This window comes from Pteropus vampyrus, unplaced genomic scaffold (genome assembly GCF_000151845.1).
Source record: "Pteropus vampyrus isolate Shadow unplaced genomic scaffold, Pvam_2.0 Scaffold32, whole genome shotgun sequence".
NCBI lineage: Eukaryota > Metazoa > Chordata > Mammalia > Chiroptera > Pteropodidae > Pteropus > Pteropus vampyrus.
Genome location: NW_011888813.1, coordinates 2,669,221 through 2,688,559, shown reverse-complemented (window position 1 = coordinate 2,688,559; position 19,339 = coordinate 2,669,221). Strand labels below are relative to the sequence as shown.

Here is a 19,339-nt window from a genome sequence, read left to right as displayed (position 1 = left end):
AGCGTCAACAGATTTATAACTCATTTTTATAGCCTTGATATAAACAAAAGGAGAGACATGTAGATGTAATCCAGTTATTACTGGACTCAGAAGAAAACAAACACATGCCAGACAGGAGGCTGTTAGAGGGCATCCTCCAGCCAGCCACATCCGCTAAAATGAGAACAGGTTCTCTGATATTTAGGATCATAATCGCTGGCAAGATTTGCTCTATACTTCACCAGAAGCTGTGGCTCTCTCGGTTTGTGGAAAGGCTCACCCAATCTGCTCCCATTTATAAATTTGCTATAGGAGGGAAAGCCAAAAACCACTAAATACCATGGCTTAGTCCGTGAGTCCCCATGTAACATTAAATACTCCTGAGGTCGGTAAAAATTTGGCCTTGAAAAAAGACTACAGGACCAGCCACTGCTATGAAGAAAAAGCCATTTGCGACTCTGCTTCCCACAGAGTTAGTGGAAGGTATTCTGACAGAAACAAAACGAGTCTGCCAAGGCCTGTGCAGACAGAACTATCTTTTCACTAACAATAAACAGATCCGCTCTTGAGCTATAGAGAGTCATAATAGAAATATATATTGCCTTTTATCTTCTTTTCAGTGAGTAGAGTGAAGTGTCAGGAGTTATAGCTTTAATATCAGAGAGAAAGCTTTTTTTTTTTTTTTTTTTGAGCATGGGCGTAGGTATGCATGGAACAGCACACGGGGCTGTGAGACTGCTGTGCTAACCAGGTCCCTGTCGCCTTTCAAAAACACATGGATTGGCCCGACAACATCATCAGTGTATACAGCTTCGAATCACTCCTTGGGAGTCATGGAAGGAGCTATCTGGACATTTTGGCTCAAAGAAATGGAAAAAGGAAGACAACACTTTTAAACTCTACCTAACTTAAGTAAACTTAATTCAGAAGAATGAGAACACATAGGGGAGTTAATTGATTATTGACTGACTTTAAGTTTACAATGCCTACTGAAGTTAATAGAAGGGTGATGTCAAAGACTCAATTGAGCCCCAGGATATTTTCTTAAAACTAAGAAACAGAAAGGAGCAGTACCGATCTACTGAATTTTCTACCAACACTAACTAGCCTAGGGGTAATTTCCCCACAAGCAATCGGAATGTCTTATTTTATGCCAGAGCATTTAAGGCTAATAATTCGATTAACCTTCTACCCCCTACTAACTAGATTTATGAAATGCCAAGGGAGTTAGCAAAGCATTAAATTTTAGCTTCAGTATAATTACTTTTAAGTGAAAAACAAAAAAACAAAAATGTTACCACAAAATAAGAACTTCCTACATAGCTAAACCCAGACCTTCACATTTTCTAATGTAATTAGGATCTTGGTCAAATATAAAGGAAACAATATGGACAAAAAGTAACATGTAATTAATCAACACTTAATATCAAACACAGAGACTGCATTTTATAAAGATCAGATGAACCTCTAGCTTCAATTGCTCTTGATTTAATGATACCCACTGGCTTCAAAAATGAACAAATCATGTTCCAGTAAAGCCATCAGGAGGATGTGACTGGAACTGTACTAGGATATAGTCTTTCCTGTGATAACGAATTTTTATTTTCCCCTTTTCTCTTTTTGAAAAGAAAAGAAATATAATAAAATAAGAAGAGAGAATATTTTATACTTAAAGTGTTAACCATTGCTCATTTTGAACAACAGCTTTACCATTTCAGTGGTAAATATGATACGAGTAATAAGCCATGAGTGCACACAAGACTTAAACAACTTCTTTAGGAATGACTTTGTCTTTCTTTATTCCTGAGTCTCATTACTATGAGGATCTGTAGGTATTCTTCCTATAAACATTCTAATTCAGACTCTCTAGCTACATAGCTATACTGACCGTGATAGCGATGTCTCAAAGACAAAAAAGCAGAATCAATTAATAGTTGGAGAAAGACTTACCTGAATGCTGGCTGTTGAGCGATTTTTGCGGGTTGTGGTCGTAGCCATTGTAGTGGTGGTTTCCATGACAGTTGTAGACATTTCCGGTGGCATGGCGGTTGTCTGTGTTGTTCCCAAGATTGATGGGACTTCTCCCACCAGTCGGACACTTCCATTGATTTTAATATTGGGGTTGTTCTCAGCTGCCATGTTCAGTACTTTCAAACCATCATAATAGAGCCCAGAGAGCTGGCCTTGGAAGAGGCGTCCTTTGTCTTTTCCGCCGATGGCTATTTGAGCCTGGGTGTTGAAGATGGTTAACTGCCGGCCTAGTGGGTTGGGTGGAGGAAACATCATTATTCCCATATATTTTCTCTTTTTGCCTTGCTTGGTCTGAATGGACCAGGCATAAAAACAGGCTTCCGTGAGTAAATGAAAGGGACAGAATTAAATAAAAGTCCAATGCAAATATTAGCAAGTAACATTTCACTATGTTTATCTCTTCCACCGTCTAGCTGAATATCCCAGGTAACCTGAATAATCAAATCTATTTCCTTATTGTGAGGAAGGAGAACCTCAGTTCGATGATGAAGAGTATTGTAACCTTCTTGGGTATGCAGTTGTGGACAACTGAAAGAAACCCCAAATCAAGTGATGATAATAATAAATCATAAGTGCCAATTGCACCGATTTTTTTAACCTACAAAGTAACATAACAACTAAAAGAATTATATCTAGCAAAGACTTTGTGAGGTAACTCAGAAAAGTGAATTAAAAACTAGGTCTGATAATTAAGTTAAATTAGCTGAAATTAAATTAAATTAAATTGCAATTAAGACTTGGATTCATTGCATGCTGATAGAAATGAACATTTAGGTCACCAAACATCTCATTTCCTAGGAACCTTCATATTGCCTAATATTCTATCTAGACTTGTTTTTTTTAATAAACATCATGACAAATCATTTCTTATCTCTATTAATGTTGAGGTGAGGGGATTATGATCAAAGAACTAAATGTCTTCCTAAAATACAGAAAATAAGTGGGCATTGATGGGGGTGGGGAGGAGAAAAAAGATGTCATTCTAAATCAATACATTTTAAAAGGGGGGATGGGTATTAATGAAAAAGAAACACATAAAACTCTTTAAAATGCTACAGAGGTATGTTAATGGGTTGGAGAATATCAGTAGCTCAGCTTATTTGGAGTCCCCATGTGGGAAACCATTTATGCTTCTGTGGATAAATATCTCAGAACGAAATCATGGTAGAACAGAATTTAGAATAGTATAATGCAACTTATCTTCTTCCGACTACTTCTAGATCTTTCCCAGAAAACTCTGAAAGGTTTTAAAACATTCTGTGCTATTATCTCTTCAGATTATTTCCCTCTGCTTTTCCTTATGGACAAGAAGGAAAAACGTATCAATGGAATTAAATATATACCTTTTGAATTTTTCTTCACTTTAGTCAATGATTAAACAATGTTTCACTCATTTTTAAAACAATCACTTGAATTATTTTAGCTATAAATGACTGGAAACAATGTTCTGTTATTATTCTTGCCTGCTTAATAAAAGGGAATATATTTTTAAAAGACTGGGGTTTTTGCTTCACAATCTCTAATATGAATAGAGGCAAACTGTGATGTTTAGGCTGTTAATCTCTACTACTATTATATGGTCTTTAAGTCTATACAATGATTAGCTATCCTTGAATTTTTGGTGTACAGTGTGAAATATTTTCTCAATGTATAATAATGGATGAAATGAAAGAGGCAGAGAAAGGAAAACATATCTACTCAGAGGGAACTTTCTATACAAAAGTCAACTCTGCTTCTTGGACAATTCTTAAGGGCTTATCAGCCAGGTATGATTCATAAATAATATGCCTTTAGAAGCTTCAAACACTGCAGTATGGGGGAATTGGCCAGGTAATTTTGTTATAATGAAAAGGATCTTCATTCTATAAAAATATCTGGAGCATGGAAATGAAATCTGCTGGCCTTAATGATAATGGAATTTCCCAGATCCTAAGGGTACAATCAAAATAGATCTAATAGATTTCCATTATTTTCCCACCAATTCCTTCAGTGCCTGTGCATATGCATCATTGCTTGTCCTTTGGCCTCTCATTTCTCATACAACATGTGGCAAAAGTTCAAAGCACAATAACACTGGGTAAAGATCTGGAGCTCATACTTTTTTACTGCTTGTTTTATGACAATAGCATTTTCTGAGAGCCCTAAGCTTACTACAACAGAAATGCCATGATGGAAGGAGAGAATAAATATTCCCTCAACCTTACATAGGCATTTGCGACAGCTTAATATAAGTAAGAAGCTACCTAGTAGGAGATCTCTGAGACTAAAATTCAGTATCTTACATCAAAGAGCCCCAAGCTATCCCTTCCATTCACGCAACTGTTGGCCAACCGTAATATTTACTCATCTCCGTTTTTGAATATGATCCAGTATTGATGATCAGTTAATGGTTCTAACTGATTATAAGTAGAACATTATATATTTCCAATACTCCTGAAAGCACTTCACATCTAAAATGGTCCTCATCTATTTTCCTGGTGATATTATTCTGCCAATGCTTAAAAATAAAGAGTCAGAGAGAATTGAAACGCAAAGCTGAATTACACTGGCCAGAAATAACGGAGTTCTTTCATTTCCGCTGCCACAGTTCACTCCGTAAAGTGGCCTTGTTTGTTCAAGACTGACCCAAGCATGGAGACAGGGAAGACGTTTCCTGGGCTACAAGATTAAGCCACTGCTCCACTTCCGGCTATCTCTGCTTTCCCAGAGAAATCTGACTAATCGCTTGAGAACAAGACACAGGGGGGTGGGGGAGGGTGAGACAGAAAAGAAGATTGTCTATGTTTCAATTTTCCATGATGCCACAGGAAGGATTGGAATTTTGGTGGCTTCTCTGTTTCATGGTCCATTTCTGGCTAGATCCGCTTTTGTGTTAAGACTCTTTTCTAGCCCTCTGTACCTTGTATTATGTGGTTGATAGTAAAGCTGGCAATCACTAAAGTAATAAGATACTCTCAGTCTCCTGCTATGTCTTCTTTTGATTGATTTATCTCTCTCTGCTAAGAGGAGTAAGTGAACAAGCAAGAAACAGCCATCACTACCCTCTCCCTTTGAAGGATATAAGGATTGGCAAGAAAGTTTTATCATTTGCCCAAGATTTCTCAAGATCAATGCTGGATCTCATTATTGTCACTGGTTATGATCAATCCTGATTTTTAGATAAAGTCATCATGTTATCTACATCTATTTTCCAATCTGAGAATTGTTCTATCATCAATAACACAAAATTTGCGATCTATTCCTTTTGAAGGGAAAGTTAGCTAGACAGAGGAAGGGGTAAAGCCATAGATGTTATTCACTCAAATTACAAAAAATGCCAGTATGGGATTTTGTAGCAGATTGCTTTCTGCTTTGTTTTAGGTGCCCATCCTTTTGGAAGTTATTAATTGTTACCTCGTTTGGACATCAAGTTCACATACTGCTTAAATGAAATCTTTGCACGTCTCCAGTCAGTGTTGCACAAAGACTAATTAATTAAACCTCAGAACACCCTTGGGGAATAGGCAGTATTATTTCTCCTCTCCTCAGATGGGAAATCTGAGATATAAAAAGGTTAAGTGGATTGTTTAAGGTCAGAAAGTCAGTCAATAGTAAGCCAGAAAACAGACCGGGGAATGCTGTGCCCCAGACCTCTACCCAATGACAGAAATCGCTCTAAACAGTATTTCAAGTACTTCCTAATACATCTGCCTAATCATCCTTCCGTCTTTACCCTTTTTGACTCATTGTCTTTACAAGGTCTTTTGGTATATGCGATCTATTCCTTTTGAAGGGAAAGTTAGCTAGACAGAGGAAGGGGTAAAGCAATAGAATGAATAGATGTTACTCACTCAAATTACCAAAAAAGTAATTTCAGTTAAAATAATGTAGAGGAGAAAAACTCTCAGACTGCAAATAATTCTTTTCATTATTACGTGCATATATAAATACATACATATTTGATTAAGAAACTAGAATGCCTCCCTCCAGCCCACCTGAACCATCCCACCCCTGCCCCAGTCCCAACCCCTCAATCTGTTGTGTGTTTAAAAACGTCCTTCTATATGAAAGCCAACTGATAACAATGCTATTGTAAGAAAAACTAAAAGCCTACTAATAACTTCATAATGGTTTATACAAATGAAAACGCCTGGCATGCTATTAAACTTAGACTTCAAAAGGCAATGGAGTAAAATAAAATATTATTAACATAAAATTGAAAGAAACAAAAAAGTTCTCTCAGGCACATGAGACTCAGACATGCATCTAGTTTTCATTTCCTTTTTAAAAAGTGAGGCAATCATCATATTTAATGTTAAAGGGACTTTATGAGCTGATGATTACTAGATGAAATTATTTGCTTTTTAGAGTTATTCTTAATTTATTTTTAATTAGACCACATACGTTAAAAACAGGGCAAACAGTTAAGACTCAGGATTTTCCGTGTTTAAAGGTTGAATGTTTTTACCCAACTTAAAACTGTAGCAGTTCTTTGGTTTTTGTTGTTGTTGTTGTTTGTTTGTTTGTTTTTTTAGGCTGTATACTAATACACCCAATGACTTTTTATATATAACCAAATCAAGTCTCTACATATTACATATTTTAAAAACTCACATCAGGTCTTGAGATAAAAAAAGCTTATACTGGCTCGCTCAGGAAAGAACGGAAGAAAAAATAGCTTCTTAAAGATAGAAACCTTTCTCCATTGAAAGACAATAGTTTACATCCCAACAAATAGAAGCCACACAGAAAATTCTAACGTCAGGTGTAACCGCTGCCCTCTTTTATTAACAGAGTGGTTATTTTCTTCAGCAAATCACAAACTGCTGTTTTGCCTTTCATGAGCCTTTCCTTTTCCAACTCACTGCCCTGCCCATGTATACTTTTGCTGCATAAATATCAAATAAGTAAAGATATCACACAACCAAAATGTAAAATAAGTTTGCTTTCATTTTAGTTTCAGCCAGCAACTAGAACACAATTAACCTCTTATGAAATACTTTTGCCTCTGGAGGTCTGAATCTAAAAGGCAAAACTCATTTTTCTCTTTTTTCTTTTCCTTGTTTATAAACAAATGTTAAACATGGCTCCCCTTATAACATTTGTTTTAAGCAGTTTTAGTTAACAAGAATCTATCTATGATTTTTTGTTGTTGTTATTAACCATGCTACAGATAGTAAAGCCAAAACAGCCTCAAAATGTAAGTTTAAAAAGTACTTTTGAAATTTCTTTAGAAAGCTTTGGTAGAAGAGGTAATTTAGAACAAATTAACAAATAATGTCATGCAGTGGTTAAATTGCCATAATACATTTCTTCTTTAGAGGTTCCTGGAATTTCTTGTTTGTGGTTGTCACACTGATAGCAAGCTAGATGTTAGTCCCTTTAACTGTATTTTAATGGCAATGTATTATAGCATGATTTATCAACATATGGCAGGTGGAAGCTGACACAAATTATAATGAAAATTAAAACAGTCATTTATGCAGCAGGCGATTATCATTTAAGGAACATTTATTTGCAGGCTTTAAAAATGAGGGTTTAGAATCAAATGAATTTAAAATAAAAGTTTTAACGACGGTTACCTTTTTCCTGCAGCCACTCCTCTACGGGCCGGTTATATTTGAAGGGGATTTTCTGTTTTACCATTTGGAAGCGTTCATTATCAGTGTTGCCTTTAAAGTTTAAAAAACAGCTTAAAGAACAATCTGAAAAGTCAATAAGTCATTAAAAAACATCCTAGGTTTTTGGTTTGTTTTATGAAGTTTTTAGAGATAGATATCAATTTATCTTTAGTAGAGGTGGAGTCGAAGTCACTCTGTCCTTGGTTGACAGGTTAGTGTTAGCTATGCCGTGCTCCATCAGGTTTTGGAAATGTGGCATGGGATAGGAATCAGGAAGAAGTCTGGCCTTTCATAGAATGGGTTTACCTTCGCTCTTCATCTCTTATTCCAACCTTACCTTAATTGGGCCAATGGAGGCACACAGATCTCTTTGACCTGTGAGTAATTAGCTTGCCAGATAAGCTTAAGAATACGGTAGGGGACCCTCAGTGTCTCGGTCATTCATGCTCCATTCTCACTCAGCTGTATCCTACCAGAAAGCGTGGCCCACGTACTTCCTTATTCTACTCTTAAGTGTTTGTAGCTGCTCTTTCTTTGGCAGAGGGAAGCCAAGAAGACAATTTAAGTCTTGATGGACAGGTGAGACTACTTATTCCATAAAGGAGGTCCTGTTATCTCATCACCTATGTTAAATACATAGAGTATTACAGATGACTCTTTATATTTTTATCCCTTTGTCTATATTTGTTTCACATTAAAAAAAAGGGCCCCCCAAAGTACATATCTGTAAAGAAAAGCAGCTATAAATACTATGATATAGCATCTGCAGATGTTTGAACACCTACACTTTATTACTTACTAATAGATGCATTCTTTACATATTTACCTAGTCTCTCTCTCTCTCTCTTACCTTCCTATGAGAGATCCTTCCTGAATAAGCATCCATTCATAAAGCCTGTTAGAGATACTTCTCCCAAGCATGAAATATCTAATTAGTGTCAAACCTCAAATATAATGTTTTTAAGTGCTGGTATGCCCCCTTCTTCATTTTGTAACTATTTCTACCCCTGGATGATTTCGCTAATTAGGACAGACATGGAGAGTAGTGTTGTGGAGATATACCCCTAATGTATACGCTTTTATTATTATAAAACCATGCTTTGGGAACCATTCTATCTCAATTAACCTGACAGTGATCAAGGAGAAACTAGTGAATTCTAATTCACTACTTTGACTCATAGCTTTATATTAGAACTTAGAGGATCCCATTCCAAATTACCAACATTAAAAATTAATCAAAGTCTCAAAACAAGTGGCTTGGAAATGATTTACAAAAAAAAAAAAAAAAGGCTAAAAGCCAGAAAGAATGTTGGAATTGAATATATCATCAGGTCAAGCGAACAGAAGCTTGACATTTCAATCTTAGCGCCACTTCCATCTAGGAGTTATTGGCAGATTCCACATGTGACTAACCTGGTGCCTGCCTTCCATGAGGGTTAGCATGGGGAAAGAGTGGCAATGTTGCGAGATGCCTGCAAGAGTCCCCATTCATTTCTCCTACGAACAAATTATTCTAAGAAGCTGACTCATCATACTCATTAACCAAGAATAAAACAACAACAACAACAGCAACAACAAGTCATGAAAGGGGCAACTATGGGTTTGTTTTCAGCCTACATTACAGGACCCTGTACAGCTGGCACAAAGCATAATATATTGACATATCAATGGGCAAAGTACAATGAACAGAGAGAACAATTAATGATTTTGGATTAGAGTGTATCAAGTTTTCCTCAAAGTATTATTTCTCACAGAAAATAAAAGAAGCATGCAGGCAATGAGAAAAAAATGGAAAGGCGACTTAACTTCTTGGTGCTTCAACAAGGCCATAGCTCAAGAAGTTAGTAATACCTGTTAATATAGCTACTGGGGAGAGATCATTATGATCCTCCCAGGTGGATCTAGGTACTCAGAAGTCTATTCATCCAAAATAAAGTTAGGTAAATTCTCTTCATAGAAAAGGAACATACACTTTTCTGAAAAGAACCTATATCTATAACTCTTAATCCTATTCTATAGCAGACAGAAATTCCAAGGGATGTCATCCGTCTTCATAAGCTTTGATCCCTCTCAAGTTTTAGTCCTGACACAAGAGTATACTGAGAAATGGCAAATGGGTCGTGACAGATTCACCTTGAATATATTTTATTACTTTGGGTTTTCTGTAACTGTCATTATAGACTACAACATTAAAGATAGTAATAAGCTTCATTCTGCTCACTGCACAATGAATTAGTGAAGTCAGTAGCAAATGTAAAGCTAAATATTCTTAGTAACAAACAGGGCAAAATCAAAAGTTCCAAATTTCCAGGGTTTTATATGCATTGAATTAATTAAATAACTGCAGTGATCTACTTCCTCTAAATACATAGGGTGCTTGGCCCTCCTAAGCATCTCCTCCACCCCTTTGATGCTCTTTCAAACATAAAGACCCAGAGAAAATTATTTTGGAACATGGTACAGGCTAGAAAAAGAAAAAACTATGTTGGACAATCAATAAGTGACATGTTGGGAGGACAGCATAGCCACGATTCAACCATACACCCTTCAAAAAGTGAAAGAGAGAATCATTCTTCTCCACCTCAGCTTTAAAGACATTTAGAAAAAAGTTTTAAGTTTTCACAGCAGATTGATAGTATCTGGCAGTAAGGATAGTGATCTTGCATACTGTTAAAAGCTATGAATGATGGAAGGTCATTTGGAAAACCAAATTGGTTTAAATTGCCACATTAACATTGTTCTTAGTCTCTTTTCATGTTCTTGTTGGTTTTTATTTTAATTTATCTCAAACATTAGAGAGAACTGTTTTAGAAACATGTGCATAAGAATGAGTTCATTTGCCCCGAGCCCCATTTGCTAAACTGATTGAAGAACAAACAAGCTTCTTAATATAAGAATTCATACATAGGGACGACTCTGAAAGCTGAACAAGCCTCATCAAATTCATATACGTTCATATTAAATCCTTAATAACATTCACTTGTACATTTCATAGCGCAATGAGTACGAAAATTTAAACAAAGATTGAAATAAATTCTTCAATAGGAAGTGATGCTATCTTCAAGAAAGATTGGCTTTATGGATAGTAAAGCCATAATACCATTAAGAAGAGGCCTATGTGCATTACTAATTAGACCAAAAAATGTAATGAGTTCAGTTCTCAACCACACTGAGAAATCTATAAGTTGCACAAAGAGATATTCAAATAGATAGTGCTTACATTATTTACGTGGATCTTAAACTCACCTATATGGAACTGAATTTTAGAAAAAAAATATCAGTCACATTTTATTCTACTTAAAATAAATGTATAGATTTGCATGTGTGTGTGTGTGTGTGTGTGTGTGTGTGTGTGTGTGTGTGTGCGCGTGCGCGCGAGTGTATCCTCTTCCAATTTTGGTTAGATATTGAGATTTTTATATCATTGCCCCCCTATGGTTATTTGCATTTGTACTACTGGTTCCATTATCAAGTATTTCAACTCCTGGAGACACACAAAACATGCACTGTTGAATTATAATATTGTGAAGAGCAGGCTACTGAGGAGAAATTATTAAGACCCAACTGGTTCATACACATAGAGCCAACATTTATGCAGAAATACTTCATGTTTCCTACACTTGGGTGAATCTATTTGAGGTAAAAGGAACAGAAAACAGAGGAAGATAAGATGAAGAAATTGAGTTGATCCTTGAATAGGTCACCAAACATCAGTCCCTCTTGATAGTCCCAAAGAGTAAATTTGAAATTTGTTGGCAGTCTCAAAGGAGTAAAATTCTTTAAACTGAAGAACTAAAAGAAAACTCTTGTATAGCACAGAAGATAACTTTTATAATGCCACTTTTACATTCTATTTGTCCAAACATAGTTCCTATTCATTAGACATTATGCTAATTTTCTTAAAGCCATAATCAATACAGCATAGGAGTTAAGACCATGGGCTTTATAGACAAACTTGGCTTTGAGTTCTAACTTTATCATGTACTAGCTGTGTGACTTTGTACAAGTCACTTAGCCTCAGTTTCCCCATTTCCCAATTCACCATAGGACTAGGCATAGGATAATAAGAGGTAGAGCACATAGAGAACCTGGGAATTGAAAAACATTCGATTTATTTAAACTAGTATCATTAATATGATTCACTCTTTCCCAATGATATAAAAAATGTACACTGTTTCCATGATGTGCTGCCACCCTCTCAGAGCTTTATCAGGACTCCATTCAAAAGGTGACCACATTCCATTTGGTTCCACAAAGGTTATCATCCAGAGATCCACAGAAAATGAAATATTCTAAATATCCTTAAATCATCTACGTGTTGCTTTTTGTATATCTGTATCTTCTGAAATATACTCAGCTAATCCCATTTCCAAAACAAAGTGGGCTTCTAAACCCATTGAAAGTAAAAGAGCAATTCAGACATTGACAAATGTAATTTCTTGGTCCAGCCACAGTTAATGATGATATACTACTGCTAAGTTGAGGAAGAGTGGCTTAAAGGTTCTAGCAATTTGCACCAGGCTGGCAGAAAATGCTTTCTTGCAGGTAGACCATTAATACCATCTGAAATATTGTCAAGCACGTGGGCATGCTAATAGGAACAGTGTAACAACATTCATCTGTACAAAATTAATGCCAGAGGTACTTTTGCATTTTGTTTTGAATCTTGGAATAAAGGAAGGAAAAGTTTTCTTTATTGTTGTGTTGACACTAAAAAATGAGACTATGGGTCTAATGAACAGTCAAAGAATAAATATTATGTATTAGAGCCAGAGGCAAAAGAAAATCGATGTGGGTCGGCTCAAGTAGTAGGGATTTTTGGAGGTTCTTATAATGTCTCTCTCCCCAAAGAACACTTTGTGGGTTTCAAAGCCAATATAAGACACTAAAGAAAAGGAACTGGGGAAATTCTCTGAGCTCAGCTCTGGTCTTTTTCCTGGTGTTGACCCAGATGAACTCTCTCAGCGTCAGAAAGGGGGCTATTGTACTAACCAAAGGGTATCTAGCATGTTTGGCAACTTGTAAGTGATGGATGGACCTCAACCAAGAACTAATATCTTATATGTATTAAGTGCCTTTACCAAGGAACTCAAAATGCAATTATAAGCATCATTTCATTAATCCTCACAACACACCTTTGGGGCTGATGAGAAAAGGACCATTTATATGTTGTGAGTCTTGATCCTTTACTGCGCCGAGGTAAAGAAATTAATCTCTTGAAGCAGAAAACTGATTGGCTGGGGGAAGTAAATTAATAAGCCCAGAGCACAGGGCATTATTAAGTAAGGGAGCTACTTCAGACTCACTTAAGTGGTTCCATGAAGCAGGGAGAACCACCTTTCCGAGAGATGAGATGTTTGCCCCTGGAAAGCAGTGTGGCTCATCGCAGCATACCTGACTTGGCTGATGAAGCTGAGTGCCTCATGTCTTCTGCATATGCTCAAAAATAGAAAGTAAATGTGAACAGACATATTATCATTTCCTTCCTACATCAAAGTCGTAATACCAATCCACCATCTCTAGGCTACAGGAGCTGAGCTGTTCAAGCAAAGATGGCTCCAAAATGAGTGAAAAAAAAAACAATGGCTAAGTCAGACAGACTTTGGATGCAATTTTATCTCAGACATTTACCAGTTCTGTGAACTTGGACAATATACTTAATCTAGATGCTTCAGTTTTTTAAGCTTTTCAAAAAAAAAAAAGATGAAGATACTATCTATATTGCCAGATTTTATGCAAATTAAATGTTATAATCCAGGCAAGGACTTAGCTCATGGGAAGCAGCAAGAGGCTGGGAATGGGGAGTCTGTGATTTAATTCTCAGCATCTTTCTCTAACACACGTCTAAGACTCCAAAATGGATGATCTTTCTTCCAATAAATAGTGAAAGGGAATATTTATCTATGAGTGGAAGGGGCGGGGAGAATCCCAGCCTGGAGAACCCTCTAGAACTCTTCCAGCCTTGATGTTTCCATTGAACTCTGCCTCTATTCTCTCACTGATATGCCTATATACATTCAGTCATCATAGGCTAGGGGATAGGAATGGTGGCCACGCTAGAGATGTAGCCCTGGTGTAGCTTTCCAAGTGATCACGTCTCTATTCCTTGACTTTTGTCAAGACAGGCTGAGGTGAGTTTGAGTGCAAACACCTCAACATTAAACTTCTCTTTCATATCCCAAATCTAAATCAAAGTGCCATTTCTGTTGAAGTGTTATTATACTAAAGACCATGAACCCTGATGCAACAGTTAGAACATATGTCACCAATCCCTTTCCTTTCCCTGTATTTTGAAGCCATCTTAACTCTCTCCTGAAGCTCATTGCTCCTGGAGTTTCTTTTTGCTTATTGTCATCCATCAAGGATACTTTCACTCCTAGAATGAAAACACAAGGTCCAGATAACTAAAATATCTTTATTTGCTTTCATAGTTTAAGAGAATATTTCCAAGTAATATTTAATGGAACTTCCCTCAGTATTATAGGTCTATCCAGCATCTCTTCTTTATTTAAGAGCTACTTTCAAAAATGACATGCTATAAATTAGCAAAACATAAACTGACTATACATAGAATATATAATTTGCTTTTCTTCCTCAAATGTCACTTTTTCCCTTCTATAATTATTCCAATATATGCCCTGAAGCTAGCCTAAGTCAGTTTCAATGTCTAGATTTTTATCTAGTTCCAAACATGTTAAATATATGCCTTGGTACGTCTTTAAGCTTCAGTTTCTTCATATATAAAACGAGCACTATAATAATAACTTCATCTTAGGGTTGTGAGAATTAACTGCGGATTAAATGTATGCAAAGCAGTTAGCATAGTGTGTGGCACAAAATAAGTGCTCGACGTAGGATTTATTACTATTATTATTATACAGTACCTGATTCATAAAGATTAAACGAAAAAGAAAGCTAACTTAACAAAAATTACTTCACTACACAATTTTAGTGTCAAATCTTTTCGAATTCCTTTTCAACATAAAGCCTTAATGTTCAGTCTTCAGTCATTTGACATATGATCCCTTCCCGATTCCCCTAGGTATTCTTTGCTTTATCATTTATTTCCCCCTTGTTGTAAAAGCCACAGTGTTATTTGGGGGCTTACTCTTCACTGTGATCCATGCATTCTTACGTGTTCGTCCTTGGTGTGATCTCCCTGTTTCTCTTTGGTCTTTCATTTCTCTCTAGCTACCTTCCTCTCCCACTCCCCATTCCCATTTCCTTTCATTATTCTCACACAGAGGATATCAAGCTCAGTGAATTTATAGCTAGACTGCTAGAATATTTAGTAAAAAAAAAATTTGTTCATTCTGACATGTATGTGTGGTGTCCCTACAAGGCAAAGAGGACGGGTAGGAGGTTCAAGAGGACAATTCCAATGGGTAACAAATAGGAATGTTCTCATCCTCATCAACAGTAAGGTCACACCAATATCAGCATCTCGGATGGCATAATAAATTTGTGTTATAGTATGCCTTCTGTGTGGATCTTATGGAATCTCTGGTGGTTATAAATTATAGGTCCTCTAAACCGACCTTTAACCTTGTGCTTATAAATGAATATATTATCCCAAGGGATCTAAAAATAATATTAATTGTGCCCCGTACCACTCACCCTTGACTTGGTTAATATACTGGTTTGCAACGGTTGTCTAAACAACCACATCACAGTACAGTCACATCTAAAGCTTGTTTGCAACCAAAACCCAAGATAGTTTCCAATTAAATTGCTTCCCAGAAAGTTTGGGCCATCTTACATTCATGTAAAAAATTTTATGTACTTCAAAGCAGGTCTTTAATTATATCTCATTAAATTCATTACTGTTTTATAACAGCATTCCAATCTGATAAAATAGTGTTTAACTCTAGGTCTTTTCTTTCTTGTAGGAGATACTGTTCTTAGCTTTATGTCATCTGCCAATGTGATAAGCATATTTTTTGTGCTTTCATTCTAGACCCTGAAAAATTTAGAGAATACAAGGATAATGTGGAGGCTTTAAAAATCAACAAATTCTTTGAAACTCTTTTGTGTAAAAGGTGGAGCTTGATTCTCCAACCTTGAATGTAGGCTGGACTTAGTAACTCAATTCTAAAAAATAGGATATAGTGGAAATTACAGTGTGTGTTTTTAGAGACTAGATCAGAAAAGGCACTGTGACTCACCCCACCCCCCACCCCTACCTCCCTACTCACTGGGGAAGCTAGTATTATATCATAAGGACACTTAAGAGGCCCTGTGGAAAGACCTACATGTCAAGGAACTGAGGCTATGAGATGCCCTAGGCTTAGATAAGCCTTGAAATGACTATAGCTCCTACTCGATATCTTGACTTCGACTCATAAGACACCTTGATATAGAATCGCTCGACTAAACTGCTACCATATCCTGATCTAAAGAAACTGTGAGATAATAAATGTTTGTTGTTTTAAGCCACTCAGGTTTGAGGTAACTTGTTACACAGTAATAGATACAGAATAATTAACTTTAACTGTGTTTCATTTGAACCAGAGGCAGACCTCCTTAAGATGTTTGTCATAGCTCTCTTTATATTATACTCTTCTCAGAAAATAAAAGGACGCTATAACTTTCGTCTCCTCTTCATCCGTGCTATTGCTATCCAAAGGGAGTTTAGACTAGCTTGGTAAGACTAGTACTGATAAACCCATGTTAATCCTTAGCCATCACCAGAACCTTTGTTAAATATGGTTAAACGTATTCCAACTTATCTGTCAAATGAAACACTTGAAAATTTGTATATATCAGTCCCAAGTTTAAGAGATCCATGTTTTTATACAATACAGGACACTTTTCCCAAACTAGTTTTCTATTCTGACTGACTCCTATTATCATTTCTGAGTGAAGGTTAACAAGGGCGTGGTTCAGATTCCTTAAGCATCCTGGGAAGTTATTTACCTCAGACCCAGATTTGTGCTCCTTTGAATAACTCGATTACTGTGTCCTCCCCTTTTAGGAGGACTGAATTTTCCTATTTATTTTTTTTGAATCAAGCATCACAGCCTGAACGAAATTCTCCTTGCTAGAGAACCTATTAATAACAGATGACAGTGCGTGGGGGTTGCAGGGGCGGCATGTGTGGGAGTCCGGAGAACTACTGAGGACCCTCTTTGGCAACTGCTTTTTGCATTTTATAATTAAAAAGCAGCTTATGGGAGTAGACTTCAATGGAACTTATGGTTTATATTTTGAGAGGAGTCTACAATTGTAAGGTTGAGGAGACCTCAGAGATTATCTACGAAATATATTTTCCTCGTTTTGACGTTTCTTGAACTTCCATGTAGAACATTAGAAATAGGCAAGCATCAGAGAATGCAAATCTTGAAGAACACTCTTCTCCCACAAAGGTATTAGTGAAAGAATTGTCTATACTCCTACTCGTTTGGTTATGTGGTATTTCCAAGGCTTTTCAAAAAAAATGAACCAGTTGGCAGCCATGCATCATTTAGTGCAAAATTCAAAGGTCAGGTGTCCACTGCTGCAATGTGGTACAAGAATCAAAATGTTCCCAGTGAAGAAACCACCTCGGGGAACGCAGCCATTGTAGTAGATCCTGAATTCATACAATGCCTCGTTAACTCTACTTGGCAAATTAATTTAAATTGATTTGTTTGTGAGAACTGCAGCATGGCCTCAAATCTGGCTACAAACAAAGAAAAATGACAAACAATGAGCTCAGAGAAAATGTCTAGAGGAAAGCATAGACCAGCATGGCCTGTTTTTATAATATCACTGTCTTTGTCTTTTTTTTTTTAAAAAAAAAGAAATACAAGGGAGAACATAACCTATACAAATAAAACACATTTTATAAACACCTTGGTAAATCATAAATACTCAAAACAAAGGCAGATAAAGTCTTTGAAAGCATCAAGAGGGAATATTAAAAAAAAAAATCAAAAAATTTAAATGGACACTTATTTTTTAAAAAAGTAATTAATTTAAGGCAAAATAAAATGCTTAAGGGAAAAAAAGTGCCAGTGTGACATGGCAGAAAGAGCCAAGACTAATTCTAAAATGTCATAGCCTAAAGAAAATAAAGGACAATTCTTCAGGTAAAGTCATTAGTTTCCAACTTCAGTTTGAGGCCTGAATTTAGAATTAGGAGGGAGAAAATTATCAAGGAAAAGAATTATAGCAGCCAGAGCCTTTCCCAAGCTCTCTGCCAATGTTAAATTACAAAATAGCTACACTCCCCTTCCAAAACCTATGCCCCCTTGCAATGGGACTTTGTCACTCCTCCCATCATTGGCTGAGTCTATTTTTCCACCCCTTGATTCTGGGTTGGCTCTGATAGTTGCTTTATTTGGCACAGGACATATTGCAAATGAGATGTAAACAGAGGTTTGAGCAGTACTTGTATGAAATGGGGGTGCTTGCCTTCTTGTGCTGTTGAAGCCTGAGACTGCCACATGAAGAAGGCCAGTCTAAGCTCCTGGAAGATAAGAGACCATGAGAAGAGAAACTCTAGCCACCCAAACCTACTCAGCCAGCTCAGCCAGCTCAGCTGAGGCCCCGGACATGTGAATGAGGCCATCGAGATCATCCAGCTCCATCTAAGCCAGCCTGGAAGGAAAAAAAAAATACCTGCATGATGCAGGGAAATATGAGCCAATAAAATAACAGTTTTGGAATGGTTTGTAATGCAGCAAACATGAAGTGACACATCCAGGAAGTCGGGAAATCCAGGAAGGACAGGTGGGATTGGGTAAATGAAGCACCTTCCTGTGTGAGGGTTTCCCATGCAGGCCGGGGTGGGGAGGGGGGAAGTGCTCAGCAGTTGCCTGTGGAGCTTATGTGGTGAAAGCCTTAAGAATCCTGGAATGGAGACAAGGAGATGTGAGTCCCTGTCACTTCTCTTTAGCCCTCTTCCTCATTCTGAAAAGAGAACGGTCAAATCCAAGGGAAGGGATGCAGCAACATAGCTCCTGAGAGGAGAAGGGAAGGTCAAGGCTGAGGGAGCTGGGACAGGGCAAGAAAACTAGAGAAGAATGGACACTTCTCTGATCTCCATTTTTAGACCTAGACTAGGGGAAAGGAGGGGGAGAGGTGGGGTTGACTCTATAAGTAATAAGGAGCAGAGCTAATAAAGGGCCAGAGAGTTAGTTATCTGACACTCTCCCATTATTATTCAAATGAGAGATGGACAGAAATTTGGTAAGAAGAGCAGGCTGGACTTGCTGGTAAGATATAGTGGAACTGCAGCCCCCACTCCACCAATGGATTTCACATTTCTTAAATGAGTCCATGGGAAACCTAGGATGATTGCCTTCACTCTCATCTTTCACCTCAACTTTCTAAAACTGAAACAGTTTATGTCCCTGCTGCATATGAATAATCACTCATCATGAATTATAGCCTTAACTAGGCTTAGAATAGAAAGATATTCCCTGCCACTCATTAGCCCCTACTGATACAGAATAATAAAAACAAAGCAAAACACTAAATTAAAGACAAAAACCATTCCCATCTCATACTTAGCTTTTAAAAATCAGGCGCTGCTCTTTAATCTCTTTTAAAAGTTATGGATTAGCAAGAAGTCACCTTTGTAAACTCTCTTAGAGGAGATCGTAAGTCATTTTCCTAGGACTTAATAGCTGGTATCGGAATTGTATTACTTTGGTATGTGCATGGCATTTGGACTCTAGACAAAAGCATCAAAAATGATCAAAATCTAGAGACTGAAGGGTTAATTAGAGAGTAAAGACAACTAA

General features: G+C 36.9%; 1 protein-coding gene across 3 annotated transcripts in view; it reads right to left on the bottom strand.

Annotated features, from left to right (window-relative positions):
• Window positions 1–19,339, bottom strand: part of NRXN3 (neurexin 3) — a 1,427,156-nt gene that overhangs the window by 147,432 nt on the left and 1,260,385 nt on the right. For 2 of the 3 annotated variants that reach the window (XM_023528800.1, XM_023528803.1), the window contains 3 exons: window positions 7,572–7,661; window positions 1,926–2,237; window positions 716–741 (listed from right to left, as the gene is read on the bottom strand). In XM_023528800.1, the coding sequence (XP_023384568.1) occupies window positions 716–741; window positions 1,926–2,237; window positions 7,572–7,661 (428 nt within the window). The remainder of the gene's footprint in view (window positions 1–715; window positions 742–1,925; window positions 2,238–7,571; window positions 7,662–19,339) is intronic. The other variant, XM_023528802.1, reaches the window with a different exon arrangement.